At 48.2% G+C, this 21,957-nt stretch overlaps 1 protein-coding gene across 5 annotated transcripts in view; it reads right to left on the bottom strand.

The window, feature by feature from the left end:
• The window catches only part of GATAD2B (GATA zinc finger domain containing 2B), a 67,720-nt gene that overhangs the window by 14,208 nt on the left and 31,555 nt on the right, over positions 1–21,957 (bottom strand). For all 5 annotated transcript variants that reach the window (XM_035097919.2, XM_035097921.2, XM_060269451.1 and 2 more), the window contains 5 exons: positions 12,481–12,810; positions 4,894–5,026; positions 4,162–4,293; positions 3,300–3,431; positions 945–1,112 (listed from right to left, as the gene is read on the bottom strand). In XM_035097919.2, the coding sequence (XP_034953810.1) occupies positions 945–1,112; positions 3,300–3,431; positions 4,162–4,293; positions 4,894–5,026; positions 12,481–12,809 (894 nt within the window). In that variant the 5' untranslated portion in view covers position 12,810. The remainder of the gene's footprint in view (positions 1–944; positions 1,113–3,299; positions 3,432–4,161; positions 4,294–4,893; positions 5,027–12,480; positions 12,811–21,957) is intronic.

The raw sequence follows: 21,957 nt of genomic DNA on the forward strand, positions 1-21,957 counted from the left end.
CCTTTGGGACTCTCTCCAGGCCACGTCCCTTCACTACAGGCCACTTCACTGCAGACCCCCCCCCCCCACACACACACCAGCAGCCCTGCTCCACACCCTCCTTGAGTGCTTTTCCTGTCTGGAATGTGGTCTTCAACTGAACACATAGACTTAATAAATAGCTAAAATAAAAATAAATAAATAGGTAAAGGTAAAGGACCCCTGGACAATTACTTTAAGTCCAGTCAAAGGTGACTATGGGGTTGTGGCACTCATCCCTCTTTCAGGCCGAGGGAGCTGGCGTTTGTCCATAGCTTTCCGGGTCACTGTGACGGAAACTAGAGCGCATGGAAACACCGTTTACCTTCCCGCTGCAGCGGTACCTATTTATCTACTTGCACTGGCGTGCTTTTGAACTGCTAGGTTGGCAAGAGCTAGGACAGAGTAGCAGGAACGCACTCCGTCGTGTGGATTCGAACCACCGACCTTCTGATCGGCCAGCCCAAGAGGCTCAGTGGTTTAGACCACAGCACCACCTGCCTCCCTTAATAAATAAATAAAACCTAGGAGAAGGGGACGGCAGAGGACGAGATGGTTGGACAGTGTTCTCGAAGCTACGAACATGAGTTTGACCAAACTGCGGGAGGCAGTGCAAGACAGGAGTGCCTGGCGTGCTCTGGTCCATGGGGTCACGAAGAGTCAGACACGACTAAACAACAACAACAGCTTACTGTACAAAGGTGATCTTGTACAGTATGCACCCATTGCTCTACCCACTTTTGCCTCTGGCCCCTCCCTCTGCTGAGGTTACCCATGTGGAAATGCTGTCCTTTGGGCTGCACAAAGTCCCACCCCCAGTTTGTCGCCACAAAAACAGAAGTTTCAAACTGCTGTGTGGGCAAGGTGGCCGTGTAAGAAGATCAGGCCCACTGGCCCTCCTACGCTTTCCGGGCTGCTTTACTCACTGGCTGGTAGCTGATGGCGGGGCTCATGCTCGGAGTGGTGGTGCGGATGAGGCCCGGTTTCGGAGGGACACGTTGCTGGAGCTGGGCGGGGTTTGGTGCGATGACGCGCTGCGACATAAGCATGTGGGGGAGGGTCGTGTTGGTGGCGGACCGGATGACGGTGTGACCCTGCTCCAAAGAGGAGAAAAGTGTGTGTTTTAGAGAGATGGAGAGCATGGAACAAAGGCGAGATTTGCAACTTCTTCTGCGGTGCTGCAGGTCCACCTATAAAGCACCCCCCCATGCCATTCCCAGTAGGGCGTAGTTGGGACCTGGAGCTCAAAGTAGGCAGAGGGCACTAGCTTAGGGAAGGCTGGTCTATACCCCACTGGCAGAGGCTCTCCAGGGTTTCAAGACGAGGTCCCTCCCAGCCTCTTGTCTGCAAGGCACGTCCATCCATTCAAACCACAGCTACTATTCTAGCCCTCATCGGATAACTGGCTGGTTTAAATCGGAAGCTGCCTTATCCTGAGTCCATGCAACTCAGTGTTGTTGACACTGACGGACAGTAGCTCTTTCTCAGCTTTACTTGGGAGATTCAGGTATACAGGAGCTCCCCCTCCCCCTTTCCTCATAGGACAGGTGTCCTAACCCCCTTATCCCCATGCCAGGACAAGGCCATGAGCCAAAAGTCCATTAAAAAACCTTTCCCGGAAGTGAAAACTGCACTACTGATTTCCAGTCCTTTGAACTGTGGCATTTTCTACAGGGACAGCCGGAGGCATGGATGCGCAGGTAGGTCTTCATAAACCGACTTCCCAGGAAAGCCGCCCCCGTGCTGCCCCAGAGCCACTTGGCACGGTTTCCATTCTAGTGAAAAGGGTCATGGCCTCTTCTTCCAACTTGGTGGAGTTTGCACAGAAAAATAAAGGTCAGCACAGCACTGATGGACTTCTGGGAACTGAGAAAATGATGCCGGAGGGAGAGAGAGAGTGGCGGGAATTTCTTGGAAGCAACTGGACAGACCTATGGAGCAGGGGTGGGCAACTGGATCTGGATGGCAGGCCAGATCCTTTATATCCCCCCCAGGCCCCTGTGTGTCAAGTTTGAAGTTGGGTGGAGCCACCCACCTGTCAATCAACAGACTTCCCCGCCACAGTTAGAAATCAAACTGCGCGGGTTCAAAGTTCTCAAAAGATGATACTTTCATTTTAATTCCAATTTGCATCTTACGTTTTTCATCATTTGTAGCCTATAGTATTTTAGATGTATGCTTTTATCCCTTGCATTATATCGTATTTTAAGCAAGCACATGTTTCACTGCTCATGCTTTTATTTCTGGCATGCTCTTAGTGGGCCTGCGAACGCATAATAAAGGATTTGATCTGGTTTGAACAGCACAGGCAAAAGGCTTCCTGGGAAGCGCTTTAAGAGGGGAGCCGTTGATCTGGAAAAGCTCTGCCTTTACCCCCTTATACCAGATGCTCTAGGGCAGGTGGGCATGTCTAGGCCCAATCAGACTCATGGGATGGAGGTTTGTTGCCCCTGCGCTAAACGGAAAAATCTGCTTTACTGCTCTAAGGCATGGCAAATGAGAGAAGAGGCAGGAACAAATGAGGCACCGCCTCCATTTACAGTCAGGTCTGCATCCCAGGTATGTATAGGTATGGCACAGAAAACATTCAACAGGGCCTGAAATAAGCACATGGCCTTGAGGTTCCATGTCCTGCAGCTCAACCAGGAGAGATAGGAACCAAAGGGACCTGTGTGGTTCTGTATCAAACCACTAAGATACCCAGACATAAGAAGAGCCTTCTGGATCAGGCCAATGGCCCATCAAGTACAGCATCCTTTCCCCCTGTGGCAAACTGGTAAGCAGGACCTGAGCACAAGACAGCTCTTCCCTCCTGTGGCTTGCAGCAATGGCTATTCAGAAACATCGCTCCCTTTAACCATGACTCTGTCCAGTCCTCTTTTAAAACCAAAACTGACTGGAATAAAAAGTGCTTTGGCTGCACCACACAAGTGCGATCAGGGGCAACAGCACTTTGTCTTCAAAAATGTCTGCACAGAAAGGGGAGAAGATGTGTGGATTTGCCCACTTGGACAACAGTCAAATTAACAAAGTTGGATATTATACAGAATTTATAGTTTTTGGACAAGCCAATTACGTGCGGCTAATAATGGTGACACCAGGCAGCTAAGCAAACCACTTCAGTATATACAAAAGTGAACACCTTAACTCTTCTCTGACTGTTAACGCTTAGGAGTATCTTGTCTCCCATCACAACAGCTACACCGCCATGGGTCCAGAAATGAGGCGCTCAAGAGATGGGACACAGAAGGGGACACACTGCTGTGCTGCAGGCCTCTTACCTGTAATGTTCGGAGGTTTTGGGGCTCAACCCCTTGAGCTCCAGGCCGGGAGGGAAGTTTGGACAGAGCCTGCTGTCCGACATGGGCAGGAGATGGCTGGACAATAGATGCTGCGTTTTGGACAACTGGAGTCTAGAGGGGAGAAAGAAAAATAGGGAGACTCGAGTGATTGGGATGCTCTAAAGCTCTTAATCTCTGGAGCAGAGTTTTGTTGGCTCAAAACTGGAGGCAACATTCACTTTACACAAAGATAAAACTTACACTTCCGGAGTAATGGGGAGGTGCACCCACTTTGCAATGGTGGGGCAGCCCAGTGAATAGGCCCTTGGACTGCCTTGTCAGTCAGGTCTCAGAGACTGCGGGAGAGCATGCATTGCAGGGACTGGTGATGCCAGTGGAGGCTAGTCTGCTTGGGCAAATGGGACACTGCTCCCCCCCCATCTCAGCCAGCTCCCAGCCTCACAATAAGCCCAGGGGGTGGTCTTGGTTGTTTCCTCCTCCCCAGTCTCCATTCTACCTTTGTAGAACTCAGCAGGGAGGAGAGGAGGAAGATGGGGAACAAAACTACAATTTGATGGCTCTGCTTGCCGTTGGCTCTCTGGTGCCACCTATTGGGCTCCCTGCCTTCTGCCCTACCAGTCCCCAATGGTCCCTGGCCACTACTGGGTGTTGCTTCGGAGTATCTCCGTATACAGGGAGGAAAATCAACGCCACACACCCATGGTCTCCTTGCTCCAATGAGCAAAGGGTGATGGACGGATCCAATGCAGCAGCTGACTTTTCCTAGGCACAGTGTTGTGCCCTGGTGGGAAGTCTGGGTGTCCTCCTGTGTTTCGCCAGAATGGCCCCACCCAAGCCTTACCTTTTGCACCACGTTCTCCTTCTGCAGCTGGCTCTGCCGTAGCTTCTTCAGCAGCACCAGCCGGGCCTCCTCCAGCCGTAGCTCGTCCCGTAGCTGCTTGATGAGCTGCTGCCTCTCCTCAATGCCTTTGCCCTGTGGTGGTGGAGGAGGAGGAGGTGAAAGGAGGGTTAAGAGACACTTGCAGTTCGCCTGCCAGCCCACACCCATCAAGCAGGACTGCTTGGTTTGGAAGCACCACTCTTCAGTCATGGCCACCATGGCTAGGGATGATGGGAGTTGTAGTTCAGCAACATTCTTGGACTCCAGTTCCCATCAGCCCTGGGCAGCATGGCCAATGGTCAGGGATGATGGGATTTGCAGTTCATTTGGAGAATGGACACATCCCCTGTCCTGCCAGGAATTATGCAGCTACAATTCTCAGAGGAGTTTAACAATTAATCTCTCTTCTCAGGAAACTGGGAATTGTAGCTCTTGTAAGGGGAACAAGGGGCCTGCTAATGACTCTTAGCACCCTCAACAAACCACAGCTCCCAGACTTCTTGGGCGGGGGGGGGGCATTTTAAAGTGGTGCCACAGCACCTTAAACTTATTGCATGAATGCAGCCTACGAAGACACTTTGCTGCAGCTTCAAACAGCCACTTGAAGAAGTGATCTGTGTGGCTCGAGAGCTTGCACACACTCTTTCGCAGCTTAAGGATGTGCTCAGTCCCTTGGCCTGAGGGACCACTTACCTTGAACATTTCCAGATTGGCAGCCTTGAGCCTCTCTTCCATGCGGGAACTGGAACGGGGACTGGAGGCCTCATTATCAGAAAGGACAATGATGTCTGGCGAGGGTGTGAGCCGTCCCCTGTCCTGGTCACTGCTGAATTGAAAAGGAAAGGATAGGGAATTATGAGAAAAATGCTGATGGCCCCCAGACCTTGTTAACACCGAACATCAGCTGGGGCTGGTGGGAGTTGGAAGTCTGACAATGCCTGGAAGGCCACACAGGTTCTCCATCCCTGTTCTAATTTATCAGAGTTCAAAGAGACATTCCAGCTGGGCAAAAACACTCAAAAAAAGTGAAGCAAGGCCCAGGGAAGGGCAATGCACAGGGAGAGGTGTGTGGCTGGGGAAGAGTCCTGAGGACCACTTTTCTTCCCCCTCTCCAGGCCTGAGGCTGCCCAATCCTGAAGCAGGAAGCCATGGAGACAGCAAACACTAGGGCTCATCTCTACCCAGGACAGATCATTGGCTCTATAGCTTTCTCTTCCATGTCTATTTCCTTACACTTCTCTGCTGCAATACTGATTGGGATACTCGATTGCATCGGTGGGTGGACTGGAGGTCTGATCAAGAAGGCAGAATTTGTACACATCTGACAGTGAAAAAAGACATGGGTATGCTGGCTGTGTGTGCAGCGAATGTGGACCCTAAACAGGGGTCCTTCCTAGCCTTGAGGTGCTCTCAGTGGAGATGTCAGAGGCACCACACACTCTCTGACGCCAAGAGCTTTCCTGCACACATTGTGCGGAATCACAACAGGATTCTAAGAATGTTAAGAAGACCCCTACTGCTGGGGTCAGCCAAAAGGGCCCATCTCAGCCAGTGTCCCGCTCTCACAGTGGCCAAGCAGGTGCCACGGTGGGAAGCTTGCCGAAAGGACCCAAGTTCAATGGCCAGCTTCCCCACCTGTGATTCAGAGGCATATTGGGCTGGTACTGTTCCAGACTGCAGGCCCCGTGTGAGTGCCACAGCATTCAATCCTTCCCCATAAGAAAACACAGAAGCCTGCATTGCATGTAGAAAGCTAGCAAATCAGGGGGAAAGGCTGAAATCCCTTCCTTAGCCATGAATAACATGAGAAGAGCCCTAAGGCTGGATCAGGCAGCCAACCTATTGCCAGCTGAGCCCCACTGATTTTTGGCTGCCCATGATTTCATTGCACTGAAAGAAAACCAGCTTTGCAAACTGTCATTTAAGCTAGTCACCTGTGGCGAGTCGGTCTTGCCTTCAGGCAATCAGAGAGGTGTGTGTGACCAAAAATTGCTGCTTACTGTCACTCCACATATTGCTAGCCTAGGTGCATAGGAGACTGACGCTTGTGGATTTGTTTGCAAGCCAAGCTCCTTCCACCAGGAAAGAGGGAAAATTAGCTGCTACTCTTATTCAAACAGGAATAAAAAGTCACATTTTCAAGATCCCGCTTTATATTAAAACTTGGTGCAAGAGGGAGACAAGCCAGTGTGTCCTGAATTCAGGGGTCTTTGCTTGTTAACCCCACCAATTAACTGACAGGAGGTCAACCTCTAATCCTCAATTAACACGTAGTCAGCCAATTAATTTGGTTCAAGCAGGGAATTAGATTTTCTAGGAGATGAACAAGCCAGGCACCACGAATATTTCTGGCCCCTGTGAAGGAGCTGCACACTGCAGGGTCTCAACAAAAACGGGGGAGAGAGCAAAGAGGAAGACTGATTCTAAGGGGAATGCTCCATGAAAAGCCAGAAAGGGCGTGCGGCAATAAATTTTAAACTAGAGAGACTGCAATATAAAGAAAATGAGCGATATAAGAAAAGTTCCAGAATTTTCACAAGGAAAGAGGATATACCTGAACTCCATACTCATCGCAACCTTGGAAAGATTCTCCCTTTCAGGAAGGGATTTGTAAGCAGGGTCTGGGTCAAACAGTGACCTGGAAGTGGAATCGCTGGGCAACCAGCAGTGGCCGCCACTTCCTGTCACTCGGAGACGGGGCGATGTCATCCAGCGGTAACCAAGCGCTGCTGCCATGCTTTATGACATCACATAGGGCTTTTTTTTTTGTTGGCAACGAACCCCCCCTCCCAAAATCAGTGTTGTAACAGGAAAATTGTCTCTGCCCTTGACTTCGGCTGACCAATGGGCACTGTGTGTAAATTTATGCTGTTGGCAGTTTATTTTGTGCACACGACTAGAGCTTTTGTAAAATTAAGGCTGGGAGGGTGTGTGTGCCTCAAATACTAGAGAGGAACAGTTGAAAGGGAGGAGCAGAATAACTAGGAATGGGGCTGAAGGAGAGATGGAGGGCTGGGCAGAGCATGCTCATGAACACGCATATCCCCCATGCACTAAGCATCAGACACACAGGCGATGTATACATTAACATACCAAAACACAGGGAGATCATTCTCTCCTTGACCCCCCACACTTTTCAAGTCACATTTTAACACTGTCATACACAGCCGGCAGCCGTGCCTTCACCTGAAGTGCATTAATGTACCTGATTCCTTTCCCTAGGCCTGCAACTTCTCCCAAAACTCCTATTAAGTGAAGCTGTCATCTGAGCATGCTCAATGGCTGTCTCAAATGGACACACCTCACAAGCTTAACGGTGAGTTATTTTTCCAAATCGGATGGAAGCAGGTTTGAGGGAAAGCACACCGAACAGCAGGATTTCTCCAGAAAGTACAGGATACATATGGCATGTGGGTCGTGTGGCGTGTGCTCGGCTTCAGAAACCAGCAGTGGGAGAGCACCAGACGAGGAGTATAGGGTAATGTGCACATGACCACACATTCCCCTTGTACTAAGCCTCAAAAGCCACAGCTTTTCTGTTTTTACACGTTTGCAGCACTCCCAAGAGGACTAGGCGCATGCTCCTACTAAAGAGGGATTTCTGAAGAGGTGGAATTCCATGTTATAAGGAACCCCAGCGCAAGATTCTACCGATACAGGGGCCATACATTTTCAAAACCTCTGCTACCATGCGGCCCAAATGATTCCCTCCATGCTTTTCAAACTTTTCTCTGACACATTGAGGGATGGAAGCCCGAGGGGCTCTTATAAGTCTCTAGATGAGAGCTGCACTTCTTAGGATCCTAACAAGAGCATCAGGCCTCGGCTTCAAGACATCATAGCATGCACTGTGCCTCAGGTATGAAACTGCAAGAGGACACCAGTGCACCCACAGAGCTCCGTACGATCAGAAGACGGACACATTAACTTCAAGCACACTGAAGCTCCACGAGCAATGAGTTGGATTACGTTTCGGTATAACGGATTGCATCCAGCTAAATCCTACTCTAGTCTAGACCCATCAAAATCACGGCCATGATGAACTAGAATCCATCAATGGTCTTACTCTGAGTAGGATTTAGCGTGCTTCAATCCCAATCTGTGTCATGAGCTTTGCCTATTCACTTCATGCCATGAAATCACTTCATGGTTTATGAAAACTGTAATCGGGTCCTTAGCCTTTCAGTCATCATTTTTTTGTTGAAGCTTTTTTTTGGGGGGGGGGGGAACCAACTCCTTGCAATTATTTCTTCCTTTGATAGCGATCTTAGATTTTTCCCTCCCGCCCTCCCTCTCTCTACAGGCATGTGGGACTGGTGTGGCCAATGTTGCACAGCTCTCCCCCAGCACAGATGGCTTTATGTCACACTTCAGGAGGGGGGCGGGTGGAACAAAGCGTCAAGCACACTAAACTTTAATCAATATCAAGCGAGGGGAAATGCCATTCTGAAAGGAGACTGAGTGCCTGAAAAGGCTGTTTTCAGAACCCATAGGTTCACACAGATCCTGACCTGCTCTGTAACCCTCAGCCTTTCACAGAAAGCAAAGGATTTGCAAAGGGGTGGGAGAACTGTGGCTCTCTGGAGCACGTTGGACCCCCAGTTCCCGCCAGCCCCAGCAGTCAGCATGAGCCAAGGGGTCATTGTGGATGATGGGACTCCAGGCAGACCTGGAGGGCACCATATTGTTGAGTTCCAAAAGCAACCCTCCACTACAACTTCTTCACACTGTGCATAGCTGAGCTATGAACTTGCCCTCATAGAAGACCAGGACGGCTTTAAAAGTGGACTGGACAAATTCACGAAAGAGAAAGCGATCAATGGCTACTACCACAGCCAGAGGCCATAGTGCTTCTGAATTCCTGGAAAATGCAGGAGGGCAGAGTGCTCTCGTGCTCTGGGTCCGCTTGGGGATTTCCCATGGGGATCTGGCTGGCCACTGCGAGAACAGGGTGCTGGACTAGATGGGCCACTGGCCTGATCCTGCAGGGCTCTTCTTATGTTCTTTATCAATGCAACGCCTGTCCTCCTGCTTCTTAACTTCCATCAGTCCTAACCACTGCCCATGCTAGCTGCTGTCGGCCAGAATCTAACACCCTCTGGAGGTGCACAGATTTCCACGTCCCTAGCATAAAGAGCCTGCAGAGCTTCTCTCCCCACTTCTTTGGGGGCTTGGGGAAAGGCTGTGTATGCAGAAGTGTTGCTACAGGCATTATTTTACCTCGGGTGGAAAATACAGACTACCCCACTAACCCCCGATTAACATAGACACAACTGAGCAAGATCCTCTGCGGCGGATCAGTCCCCCTGGGTCTGATCTGTCCAGCTCTTCCAATTCCACCTGTCTCCTCTTGCCTGATGAGAGGGGTTGGGGTGGATGGCTTTAAAAGAGGACTAGACAAATTCAAGGAGGAAAGAGGTATCAATGGCTACCATCCATAATGGCTATGCTCTGCCTCCTCTAAGCTGCAAGACTTTTCTGACATTCTTAGGGGGTCTTCTCTGAGCAGTCGGTGACAGCCTTCTGCTAACCAAGCCCCACACCCCGAGCTCCCCGGAAGATCCTTCTGCTCGAGTGCAAAGGGAACAAGAGGATGATGATGACCGGCGAGCAGGGGCGGAAGAGCAGATGGCAGGCAGGCAGCCTGGGCTGCTGCCATCAGCACTGCCACCCGCCAAACTGAGTGGCACCCATGGCGCTTCCTGCCTTAGAGACGCTTTGCTCCCTCCCACGGCTGGCACTGCGCCTCTGAGCTGCGCAAGTGAGTCAGGATTTCACATCTTGAGATGGAGCCCATGTCAGTCAAACCTTGAGGCTGGTTGACACCTGTTCCCTCCCCCTGGACCAGTGATAAAGGCAGGGGCGGGCGGGCAGATTGAAGGATGTAGTGAGATACCCATGCACTGGGGGCAAAGAGACTACGGGTGTGGCCTCCTGGGAGAACAACTGTTCGCAATTTGGTTGACCAGTGTGAGAATAGGATGCTGGACTAGAGGGCCATTGGCCTGATCCAGCTGGCAAGGGCTCATGCTTTTGTGCAATGCCCACTGAGCACAGCATTCAAAACAAAGCAATCAACTCGAGCAAACCCTTCCAGCAAAATACCAGAGCAGCTGAGATTTCACTAAAGAAGAACTGATGTAGGGATGTGGATGCCGGACCAACCCAGGGCCTTTTGCTGCCTGAGGCAATGGACAAGGTGGCAATGTCCCCCTTTCGCACAGAGAAACCAGCTGGAATGGTTCTTCCTCTGTTACCGGCAGCATGACTGAACTAAGCCAGGGTATGGCTGGGGGTGAAGGGAAGAGCTACAGCTCAATGGCAGAGCACCAGCTTTTTGTGCAGAAGGTCGTGCGTGGAATTCCCACCATCTCCAGGTAGGGCCGGGAATGCCCCCTGCTTGAAACCCTAGAGATCCACTGCAAGTCAGTGAAGACAATATTGTGTTAGATGGACGAAGGGCCTGACTCGGTATGAGGCAGCTTCCTATGTCACCTTCCACCTGAGGGCACCGCGTCAGCTCAGGGGTGCAGTGTGGCCCACACAGGAGGCATGACTCTGTCCCCTCCCAAGACCTCACTGCTATTGCCCAGCCTGAGACAGCCTGTTCTCTCTATGTCCTTTTAAACTGTTTTCGTTTGTTATTATGCTATGCATTTTTGTGTTTTTATATTGCAAACTGCACTGTGATTTTCCAATGAAGGGCGGTATAGACATCTACTCAATAAAATAAAATAAAATAAAATAAAATAAAATAAAATAAAATAATAACGGTAGGGATAGAGATCGTGTGTGTGTGTGTGTGTGTGTGTGTGTGTGAGAGAGAGAGAGAGAGAGAGAGAGAGAGAGAGAGAGAGAGAGAGAGATGGAGGCAGTGAGAGATTTTACTTTCTTGGGCTCCATGATCACTGCAGATGGTGACAACAGTCACGAAATTAAAAGACGCCTGCTTCTTGGGAGAAAAGCAATGAGAAACCTAGACAGCATCTTAAAAAGCAGAGACACCACATTGCTGACAAAGGTCTGTATAGTTAAAGCTATGGTTTCCCCAGTAGTGACGTATGGAAGTGAGAGCTTGACCCAGATCCAATAACACATTACTGTGTTCCTCTGAAGAAGAAAAAATGAACAGAAAGTGATTGGCAACAACTCCCCTCATTGCCTTTGGGAAAAGGAAAGGCCTAGGAAGGGGCACCCAAAGCAAATAAATTCAAAATAAGCAGACTGCAATTATTGTAAGTATGGCTTTTCTAATGTGATGAGTTAGATTTACATCATTTAAAAAATGTCATCAAGTTAGGAACATGGGAATCTGTCACATACAGAGTCAGACCTTTCGTCCATCGAGCTCAGTGCTGTCTACACAGGCTGGCAGTGGCTTGCCAAAGTTTCAGACATGTAATGTTCACAGTCTTAAGACATTCCACAAGGTTGCACCGTATTGACAAGAACAAAAAGGGGAGATAAATAGATCATTGAGCCAAGGGTGCTCCTATCCTTCTTAAAGACAAATATGAAACTCCCTCCATACCAAGTTATGTCTTGCTGCTTTGTTCTTTTTAGATGACATGCAAAGACATACCTCCTTTGCCAAGCATTTGGAGCTTGAGGGTAGTATGGTTTGGATGGATTTGATGAATCTCTCCCCCAACTGTACTGTCATTTTATGGTGCTGCTTTGCTTTTTTTTTTATAAAAAAATATATATGTCGCTGTCATTTCCATTATTTGCTCATTATTACATTTGTATTGCTCTCTCCCCTGCACAAGGAGCTCAACGTGATGTATGTGGGTTTCTCCCTCCTTGTTTTGTCCTCACAAGAACCCTGCAAGGTAGGCTCGGCTGAGAGATATCAATTGGTCCAGTCACCCCAGTATGATTCAAGGCTGAGTGGACGGTTTGAACCCTGGTCTCTCTCAGGTACTAGTCCGACACTGTCTGACCGCTACACCCCACCCGGTGTACTGAAGTTCTTATTTTACCTTCAGTACAGAGCCCTATGGCTGTAGGATGAAAGGTGGTATATATTCATTTATTCATGCACTGGCTCGCTCCACTCACCAACCAACACTCCCTGCCATTCCCCCCGCATTTACTCCCTAGTGCTTCTGCTTCCTACCCCATGCAACCACTAAGCTCAAATTTCTTGGTCTCTTTGGTTTTTCTTCATGGAAACCTAGGGTAAGGTACGACAAATCCTCCAGCGGGGCTGAATGATGGCAGCCTTACATATTTATGCATATAGGAAGATATACATGCAAACACAAAAGGGCTCCCTACCTTCTCTTTGCGCTCATGTCCACTGGCTCCTCATTGATGTTTTCCTTCCCTGGCCTCCCTGAAGACCGGCTGTCCGTGTGGGGCCTCATGTTCCCATTCAGCTTCTCCTCATAGACCTTCAGGCCGTCCTGCTTGACGGGCAGCTCATGGGGCACCTCGATGCCCGCCAGGTCCTTCCTCTTGAGCAGCGCCAGCATCTTGAGGCGCTCCATGGCCTCATGCCCTTCCATCTTCAGTCTCTTGGCCAGGACATCATCCCGCTCATCGGCTTGGTCCAGGCTCCGCTTCAAGAGATTCAGGCGCAGGGCGTCCTCTGTCATACGGTCCATCCTGCCATGGTAAGGGAGAGCAGAGGATACAGTTAGGGGAAAAACAAGGATGGCAAGGATGTGACACTCAGTATCACACCTCCAAAGCCAGGAATGGGGAACCTGTGGCCCTCCAGATGTTGCTGGCCTTCGGCTTCCATCACTCCTGACCAGCGGCCATGCTATTTGGGGATGGGTGAGAGTTGGAGCCCAAGAACAACTAGAGGGCAACAGGTTTCTGAGCCCTGGCCTAGGCAAATTTACAGAAAAGGAGAGTCCAAAAAGTAGCTATTGGCCACAATGGCTAAAAACAGACACCCCACCCCCCAAGTGCAGAAGAAGTCAACCTCTCAATACTCATTGCTGGGAACAATACCAAACCAAACCCTAGAGGGCTTCTGCCTCTATACCCTGCTTGCTGGCTTCCCAGAGGCATCTGGTGGGCCACTGTGCAAAATGCCATTTGCATGGGTATGGTTTGAAGGCACACGGTTTCTGCTTTACAGAAGTAAATCAGGCCTGGGTCTGGTCTGTGCCTGGATGGGATACCTCCTGAGAACCACATGCAAGTTGCCTTGGGTTCCAGATAGCGTTGCCAGACTCAATAGAGGACAGGGCATCTGTGCCTTTCATTACCCTGCTCTCTTTTGAGTCTGGAAACCTTAAAGAGAAACCAGCAGACCCTTTGTTTAATTTCCAAGCAAAGGGTCTGCTGGTTTCTCTTTAAGGTTTCCAGACTCAAAAGAGAGCAGGGCAATTAAAGGCACAGAAGTCCTGTCCTCTATTGAGTCTGGCAACCCTAGTTCCAGGACTGGAGAAAAGGCAGGATATAAATGTAGGAAAATGAATGAATAAAGAGAGAGGAGTTTTCAAGTAAACTAGCAGTTTTCAAGTTTCTTTCATTTCTAATCCTTAGTTCAGTTATTTTCACATTGGTTTGTGATTTGCCTTCACGAAAACTGATCAGAATTCTAGTGTGAACTACACCCAGCATACAATTTTGGATGCAACTCTGCCTAATACACACGTTTGCAAAGCAACTTCCCCTAATATGCATGCCTGTATATTATTTTCACTGATAAGATATATTTTTATGCACACTTGACCCCACTTGCCCAGAGAACTGTGTTGCAAAACTCAGCGAGGTGTGAATTTTGCAGGACAGCTGTTTCGATTCACGTATTGTTTCTGAAAGTGCAATTTAGGTACTTTCACCTTTAAATGTGAACCAAACAGAATTTGTCCCTTATCCTTAATGACTGCTCCCCCCTCCTCTCAGAACAAGTAAAATACAGTTCTTCAGACACATACTGACATTTGACAGCCTTGCATGCAAGTTCTTAGAAGACATTAATCCACAAAAATATCTCACTATATTGCTTGCCCACATATTTTTAGGCACTCAACAGTCTAAGAGGGAAGCTTCTGCTGGAAGCAACTACTTGCTTGCCATATACGAGCCAAGGTGCTACATACAGCTGGGAAGCTTTTGAGAAGAATGCTAGTCCTGATATACTATTTGATTTCCTTTATAGAGAATTGTTGGGTTCCTCTTGGGCAAGAATGGGAGTTCGGACATTTATTGCTTTGCGCGTGGCTGTATATGATGTGGATAAACGAGTAGCTTTAAAAAGCAGCTTGCTTTTATAGTGACATTTGAGACAGGATTTCGAGGACAGGAGTGTAGCAGACTGATAATGAGTGTATCAGAACTAGAGATGTCAGAGAAGTCCATCAAAAATGGAAACAGAAATTTCTGGTGTCTGCTTATTCGTCCCATGCCCAGAATAGAAATTAAATCCATCAAACACCAACATGTATTCACCATTTTCAGTCCACAAAGTAGATATAAATGAGGAGTTCTTCACCATTCAAACTGTGTTTCCTTAGCATTCATAAGAAAGGTGTGGAAACAAGTCCTTAATGACATTAAATCCATAAATTACTTAAATAAGTACAGTGGTACCTCTACTTACGAATAATTCTACTTACAAATGTTTCTACTTACAAATGAAGCTCCGTCCGCCATCTTGGATGCGGTTTAGATAGGATTTTTTCTACTTACGAATTTTTAGATAGGGTTGCTTCGACTTACGATTTTTTTCTCCCAATGCATTCCTATGGGATTCGACTTACAATTTTTTTTCTACTTACGAATGTGCGTTCGGAACGCATTAAATTCGTAAGTAGAGGTACCACTGTATGTCAAACAGTGCACAGCAAGACGAGTAACATAGTATTTGGCAGAAGCTGAACTGCAGTGGAATGGAAACAATGCTGTGACGAAGGCAGGTGGAAACAGAAATCACCCTCATTCTTACATCCCTAATCAGAATATATGAAGCCGCTTGGGAATCAGACCATCTCCTCTGATTGGTGGGAGCTGCCCGCAGTCTTGGGTTTGGAGGTCTTTTCCAGAAATGCCTGTTTCAATGGAGATGCCAGAGGATGAATTTGGCTTCCTCCACACAAATCCTATGCTCCAGAACTGAGCAGTGTGCCTGTTCCTCTGTTTTTCTATCTCATCTCCCTTCCCCGTTTTTGCTCCTGATGTTGATGGGATTCAGTGTACACTTTTCACACCTCTTTATGTTCTATAGTGAAGGTTTATCACTTAACAATCATTTCCAAGCGCATTACATAACATGCAAACAAAAAAAAAGATTCCTAATGATTTGATGTTGCTGAATGGGCTCAGAAAACTCTATGCAGTCTTCTGCTGAAGCTCAGGACATCCTCATTCTTGATCCGAGTCTTGCTTAATGTAGTACCCTCTGGATGCTGCTGAACTCACAACTCCTGTTAGTCCCAGCAACAGTCAGCATGGCCAGATGTCAGGGAAGATGATGGGAGTTGGGAGCCTAGCAAGATCCAGAGGGCTGGGGAAGACTGGGAAAAATAAAAACAATACACTGAGCCTCAGCAGAGGATAGCAGGATTTCCTACATCCTTTGATCTGGGGCTCCATGGATGACTCAGTGCAACCAGACCAAAGACTACCCGGCTCTGTTGCAGTAAGAGATTAATAAGAACCCAAGAACATAATTAGAGTCCTGCTGAACCAGGTCAGTGGCCCATACAGTCCAGCATCCTGTTCTCACAGTGGCCGACCAGATGCCTGTGCGAAAGCATAAAGCAAGACCCAAGCACAACTCTCTACTTTTGTGGCTTCCAGCAACTGGTATTCAGAGGCCTACTGCCTCTGACGGTGGAGGGAGAACATAGCCGTCATGGCTAGTAGCTGTTGAAAGCCTTCTCCATTAATTTGTCCAATTCTCTTTTAAAGCCAAAGTTTGTGGCCATTACTGCCTCCCGTGATGCATTGTGTGAAGAAGGTATTTTATCCGCTCTAGTGTTATGAGAGACGGACACTAAAAGCTATGACACTAAAGGCTCAGTCCCTGGTACGAACCAGGGAACCACAAGGTAATAGAGAACCACCAGAAGTGACCACTATCAGAAGCAGGTTGTCCTTAAGGCACTCAGTGCCCAAGTTGTTTAGGGCTCTGAGAATTAACGGAAGAACTTCGTTCCTGGTCCAGTAAGCAGACTGGTAGCGCCAGGACGCAACATAAGCTGTCACCGAGCCTCTGTGAGAAAAGTGGGGTATAAGTCTTCATGAGCAGCAAAACCGGCTCAATAAACAATACGTTGGGATGCTTTCATCTGTCCTCATACAACTTTTTATCACAGCCCTGAAGGCAAACCTCCCCCACCTCCGGAGCAGGCTTGGCTGGGAACGCATTTTGGAGGACAAGCCTGGAGCCAGAAGACAGTCAGGCATGCAGGGACATGTTTAGAGGGAAGATGTGCACTGCAGACTCTTTCTCTCTCCCCTCCCCCCTCCTCTCTCTCTGTGTGTGTGCAAACGCACACACTTAAGTGCATGTCTCAGAAACCAGTCCTTGTCAGGTGATTAAATCATTCCACTGCTGATTAATCACCTCCTTGTTTAACCAATTCATTGATTCCATTTTGATAACGTTGCCTTTTTGACAAAAATTTCCAACACAGACGCTTTCTTTAAAAAAAGAGAGAAAAAGAAGCTTAACAAAAAAAGCAGTTAAAAACCCACCACCACCACTCTGAGTTAGAATGAAACAATACCTTTAACATTTTCTCTTCCCTTTTGCACCCAAACAAAAATAGCCTCACAAAACAGGCAGGTGGGTACTTAACACCAGCCCCACAAGCTAAAATTCAGCATCACAGAGAAGAATTGTACCTCACCTACTGTATTACACATTTCAAAGCTTGCAAATGGGCTGCTGGATCAATCCTAAATTTGCTCAGAAGCAATTCTCACTGAGTCCAAGGGGGTCCACGCTCAATTTAAGTAACAGATTAAGACTGTAGTCTTAGGAACATAAGAGGAGCCTGGCTGCTGGATCAGGCCAATGGCCCAACTAGTCCAATACACTGTTTTTGCAGAGTCCAACCAGATGCAAGCAGGACCTTGGCCCAAGAACCCTCTTCTTTCCTGTGGTTTCCAGCAAGTTTAATCAGCCTTTTAGAACGGAAGCCAAGCACAGCAACTGTAGCCATTAATCACTGAAAGCCTATTCTCCCCTGATTTCTCCAATCCTCTTTTAAAGCCATCCAAGTTTGTGGCCATCACTGTCTCCTATAGGTGTGAGTTCCATAGTTTAACTATGCGCTGTATGAGGAAGCACTTTCTTTTATCTGCCCTGAATCTTCCAACATTCAGCTTTATTGGACGCCCACATGTTTTCTAGGCTTACGAAAGAGGGAGGAAAACTTTGCTCTACCCACGCTCTCTATGCCATGCATAATTTTACGAACTTCTATCATGTCATCTCTTACTTGCCTATTCTCTAAGCTAGCATGTCCCAAATGCTTCAACCTTTTCATGTAGGGGAGTTCTTTATCTCAGTTGTTGCAAACTTGGGGTTGCTCCTGGGTAAATGTATGGGGAAGGGCCGAAGACCATCTGCTTTGTGTGCGGAAGGTCCCAGGTTTAAAACCATCGAGTACCAGGTTGAGTACTCCGCGGACCCGTCTGGAACAGATTAATCCACTTTCCATTACTTTCAATGGGAAAGTTCGCTTCAGGTTAAGTACGGACTTCCAGAACCAATTAAATACTTAACCTGAGGTACCACTGTACTGTATTGTATTTTAGAGACCCACAACAGCTCACTGGAGAGCATCTGCTCTGCATGCATAAGGCCCCAGGTTCAGTTTCCTGGCAGGGGTGGGAATATCCTACCTGAAACCTAGAAGAGCCGCTGCCAGTCAATATAGACAATAACAAGCTAGATGGACCAACGGTTGCTCAGTATAAAGCAGCTTCCTATGTTCCTAAGTGAACTTCATTTCTGTTTAGCAAAGATGCCTGCAGCCAAATAATTTGGCGGGTTGGTAAATATTCCTACCCCCCTGCCCCTTAGTTTCTATACCTGTGAAAAAGACCCTTCCCAGACTCCAGAGGAGATGGTTATGGAAACAGTTCCCAACAGAAAACCGTTGCTTTAATGGGGACTAAAGAAACCTCAGTACAAACACCCTACTGCTGTGCAAAGTTATTTTAATTGCAACCAAAGTTTGTTCTGGCTGCATCATCTGGGGTTAGGGAACATGCGGTGAGGGGCACACCTATGTTCTCCTTTAATCCCAATGTGACCAAGATCTCTGGGGACAAAATTCTGGCAAGGACTGGGAGTGACACGAATAGGGTTCCCCCACCCCTCTCCCCCCCACCAAAAAACCCAGAATTTGCAAGTGACTGTTTGCTTTGTCTGACCTTGGGATGCCAAGGAAGGTATCCAAGAACCCACAGATGCACTTTCTTGAGACATGTGTTTGATCCCTGGTAAGGTCAGCACTCAGGTCTTCAAGGCCTACAGGAGAGCCTAGTGATTAAAGAAAGCCACAGGGCCTTCCTGCCATTCAAGACTTATGCCCCTACTGGTTTTTATCCTGGCCGCCTGATTGGCCGAGCTTGCACGTAACACTAAACAACGGGCAAGAAGTTTTGTGCATCAGCCTCAGAGCTTGAGAACTTCCCTTCCACTCCTCAGGCAAGGCTGTGAGGAAACAGGAAATATTTGCTTTGGTTTTCAGATAACCATAGTTATTCACTATGTCCGAACCAGCATAGACTTTGGTTAGTCTTAACTATGGTTTAGGGCACTTTCCCCTAATTTCACTCCCAACTCCCACCATCCCTGACCACTGGCAATTCTGGCTGAGGCTGATGGGAGTCCCACAATATCACAAGGCCCATCTAGTCCTGTTCTTATAACCAGATGCTTTGAAAACCCTGGAGGGTACGATGTTGGGGAAGGCTGGCTTAGGGAAAGAAGCCAGCTTCAACCTGTGGTTCACAATCCTGGTTTGTTTACCACTGTTTGGATTACCAAAGTGACACAGCTTGGGTGGAATGAGTAACTGTGGTTAAGCGAGAGCTTCTGATCTGGTCCCTGGGGCTGCACCAGAAGCAAAGAGAGAGGGTGCTTGCCAAGGCCCATTCCCATGGCGCTGATCTGCGGTTGAGCATTACGTCCAAACTCAAGCTATTGTTTGGAAGGATCTGCATCAAATGTTGTGGCCTCAGGGCTGACCTGGCTATCCTTAGCACAAGGGTCCCTTTGTCACAGTTCCCACTTGGCACGACCCCACTTAACCTGGCTTCTGGCTCCTGCCCAACCTCCCCTCTTCCTCTTGCAAGCACAGCAGACGCCTCCTCTCAATTCAGACCTCAGCTCAGTTCACCCAGTCACAATCATTATGTCTTATACCGGCTGGTAAGTTGTATTTGTTTAAATATGCTTTCCTCAACCTAGTACTCTCCAGATGTTTTGGACTATAACTCCGATCAGCCCCAGGCAGCATGGCCCAATGGTTGGGGAAGGTGGGAATTTGGAAAAACCTGGAGGGCCACATTCTCCACATCCCAGACATAACAAGTTAAACCATTGGTCCATCCAGATAAGTATCATCTATACACTGACTAGCAGTGGCTCTCTGAGGTTTCAGACAGGAGTTTGTGGGGCTGTAGCTCAAAGTGCTTTGCCAGGCAAAGGTCCCAGGTCCTATACCTGCCACATAGGAACGCAGGAAGCCGTGTTCTACTAAGAACACTAGTCCATCTAGTACAGCATTGTCCACACTGACTGGCAGACGTTCCCCAGGCTGTCAGGCACAGAGCCTCTCCTGGTCCCTTCTGGAAATGTCAGGGGTTGAGCCTAGGACTTGCATACAGGGAGGGTTGGGAAGTCAGCATAGACATAACTGAGCTAAGGTTTTGCTGCACATAAGAAAGTTCCCCATGTTCTGATGGTGAGATTTAGGAAAAACAACAGAATAACAAAGGTGGGGGGAGTTTGATAACAAAAGATAAAACTGAGTCAAATGAAAGCCACCCTGGTGGTTTTTATCCAAACCCAAGGCCCATATAAACAAGGTGGTCCACAAGCCTACAAAAGGCTGTGGGGCAAGAGGTTCAACAGCAATGTTAGAAACTCAGATATATAAGCTAGGCACCAAATGCCTCCTTAAACCAGGGTTACTGTCACCAAAATGAAATGCCTAGTTGCCAATTTTGGACCAGATGGCTCAAGTGTCGTATTTTTCAATGCAATTTTTTGTTTCCTGGAATTCATTCCGATTGTGTGGATAAAATATAATGGATAGAATTCTACAGGATGTGTTGCTAGTGTGTGAAAAGAGTCAAGATCCAAGGATCCCCAGGCATGTACCTCCAGATGGTAGAGAGAGATGTCAGGTGCCATCCTGGCATCTTCACTTGGTCGCAAGTGGCCAATAGTCAGGTGCAAAATGTGCCTGGCGAATTCCAAACACTGTTCAACAGGCCTCCTGAGTGCGGCTATACTGAAGTCTGGGAGCCACAACTGAGAAAGCCCTGCCTCACATGCTCAGCGACCCTGCTTTGGACAGTGTTGGAATGTGCAGCACAGACTCCCTGGTACATCTCAAGAGAGAAAGGTAATCTCTAAGTCAGGGCGGGGCGACCTTCTTTAGTCTGAGAGCCACAACCCTGCCTGGGCAACCTTCCAGGGGCCACCTTGCCATTGGCGGCCATGTCCAGAGGCCAAAATCAGTGGAGCAATGAATGAAAATTTTAACTTTGTACTGTAAGCTAATTTCTACACACACACCTCTATCTTCCATCCAAGAAAGCAAGAGGCATAATCAGAATCCAAGGAGTCAAGTCATCCCAGATAGGGAAAAACATTCAAGGAGGGGCATGAAGCAGGGGATGGGAAAAGCTCTGAGAGATGGACCCCAGGCCTGCATTCCCCACAGGTCTGGGTTCCCTCATTCTTGCCTTAAACGTTATCAATCTCTGCACAGTGTAACCCTGAAAAGATTCCAAGGAAAGCCATGGTTCCCAGGGGGAAAACACCACCACCACAATGTTGCGCTAATTTTCATGCTTTGGGACAACATGAAGACTAGAAAATTATTGCAAACATAGTTAGGGGAAAATGAATAGGTAAACCACCATATATTAGATAGGATTGATGTGAGTTTATAAAATTATGCACAGAATGGAGAAAACGGATAGGGGGAAGCTTTTCTACTCCCTCTCTCACCACACTAGAACTCATGGATATTTACCGTAATGAAGCTGAACGCTGGAAGATTCAGGACAGGAAAAAGTGTTTCTTCGTGGAGCACAGAGTTTATCTATGAATTCGGTCCCACAGGAGGCAGTGATGGCCACCAAGTTGGATGGGTTTAAAATAAAAATTGGCACATTCACAGAGGAGAAGGCTATTAATGGCTACTAGCGATGATGGCCATGCTATGCCTCCATGGTCGGAGGCAGTACTGCTTTTCGATACCAGTTGTTGGAAGCCGCAAGAGGGGAGAGTGCTCTTGTGCTCCAAGTCCTGCTTTCAAGCTTCCCATTAGGGATGCTGATCGGCCACTGTGAGAACAGGATGCTGGACTAGATGGGCTGCTGGCCTGATCCAGCAGGTCCTTCGTATGCAGGAGGTGCTGGTTTTTAAATCCCAACAGAGGCAGAGTCTGTGCCCTCCCCGTTCCCAAATCAGTTCCCCAGGAAGCTCCACGAGGGCTTGTAAAACCATTGGGGAGCGGAGCAGGCAAACAGGAACAGTGAAGGTACCAAGAAAGCAATGGAGATGCAGAGCAAGGGGGAAGGAGGAAGGAGAAGCGA

The sequence above is a fragment of the Zootoca vivipara genome, chromosome 17, assembly GCF_963506605.1.
Source record: "Zootoca vivipara chromosome 17, rZooViv1.1, whole genome shotgun sequence".
Classification (NCBI taxonomy): Eukaryota; Metazoa; Chordata; class Lepidosauria; order Squamata; family Lacertidae; genus Zootoca; species Zootoca vivipara.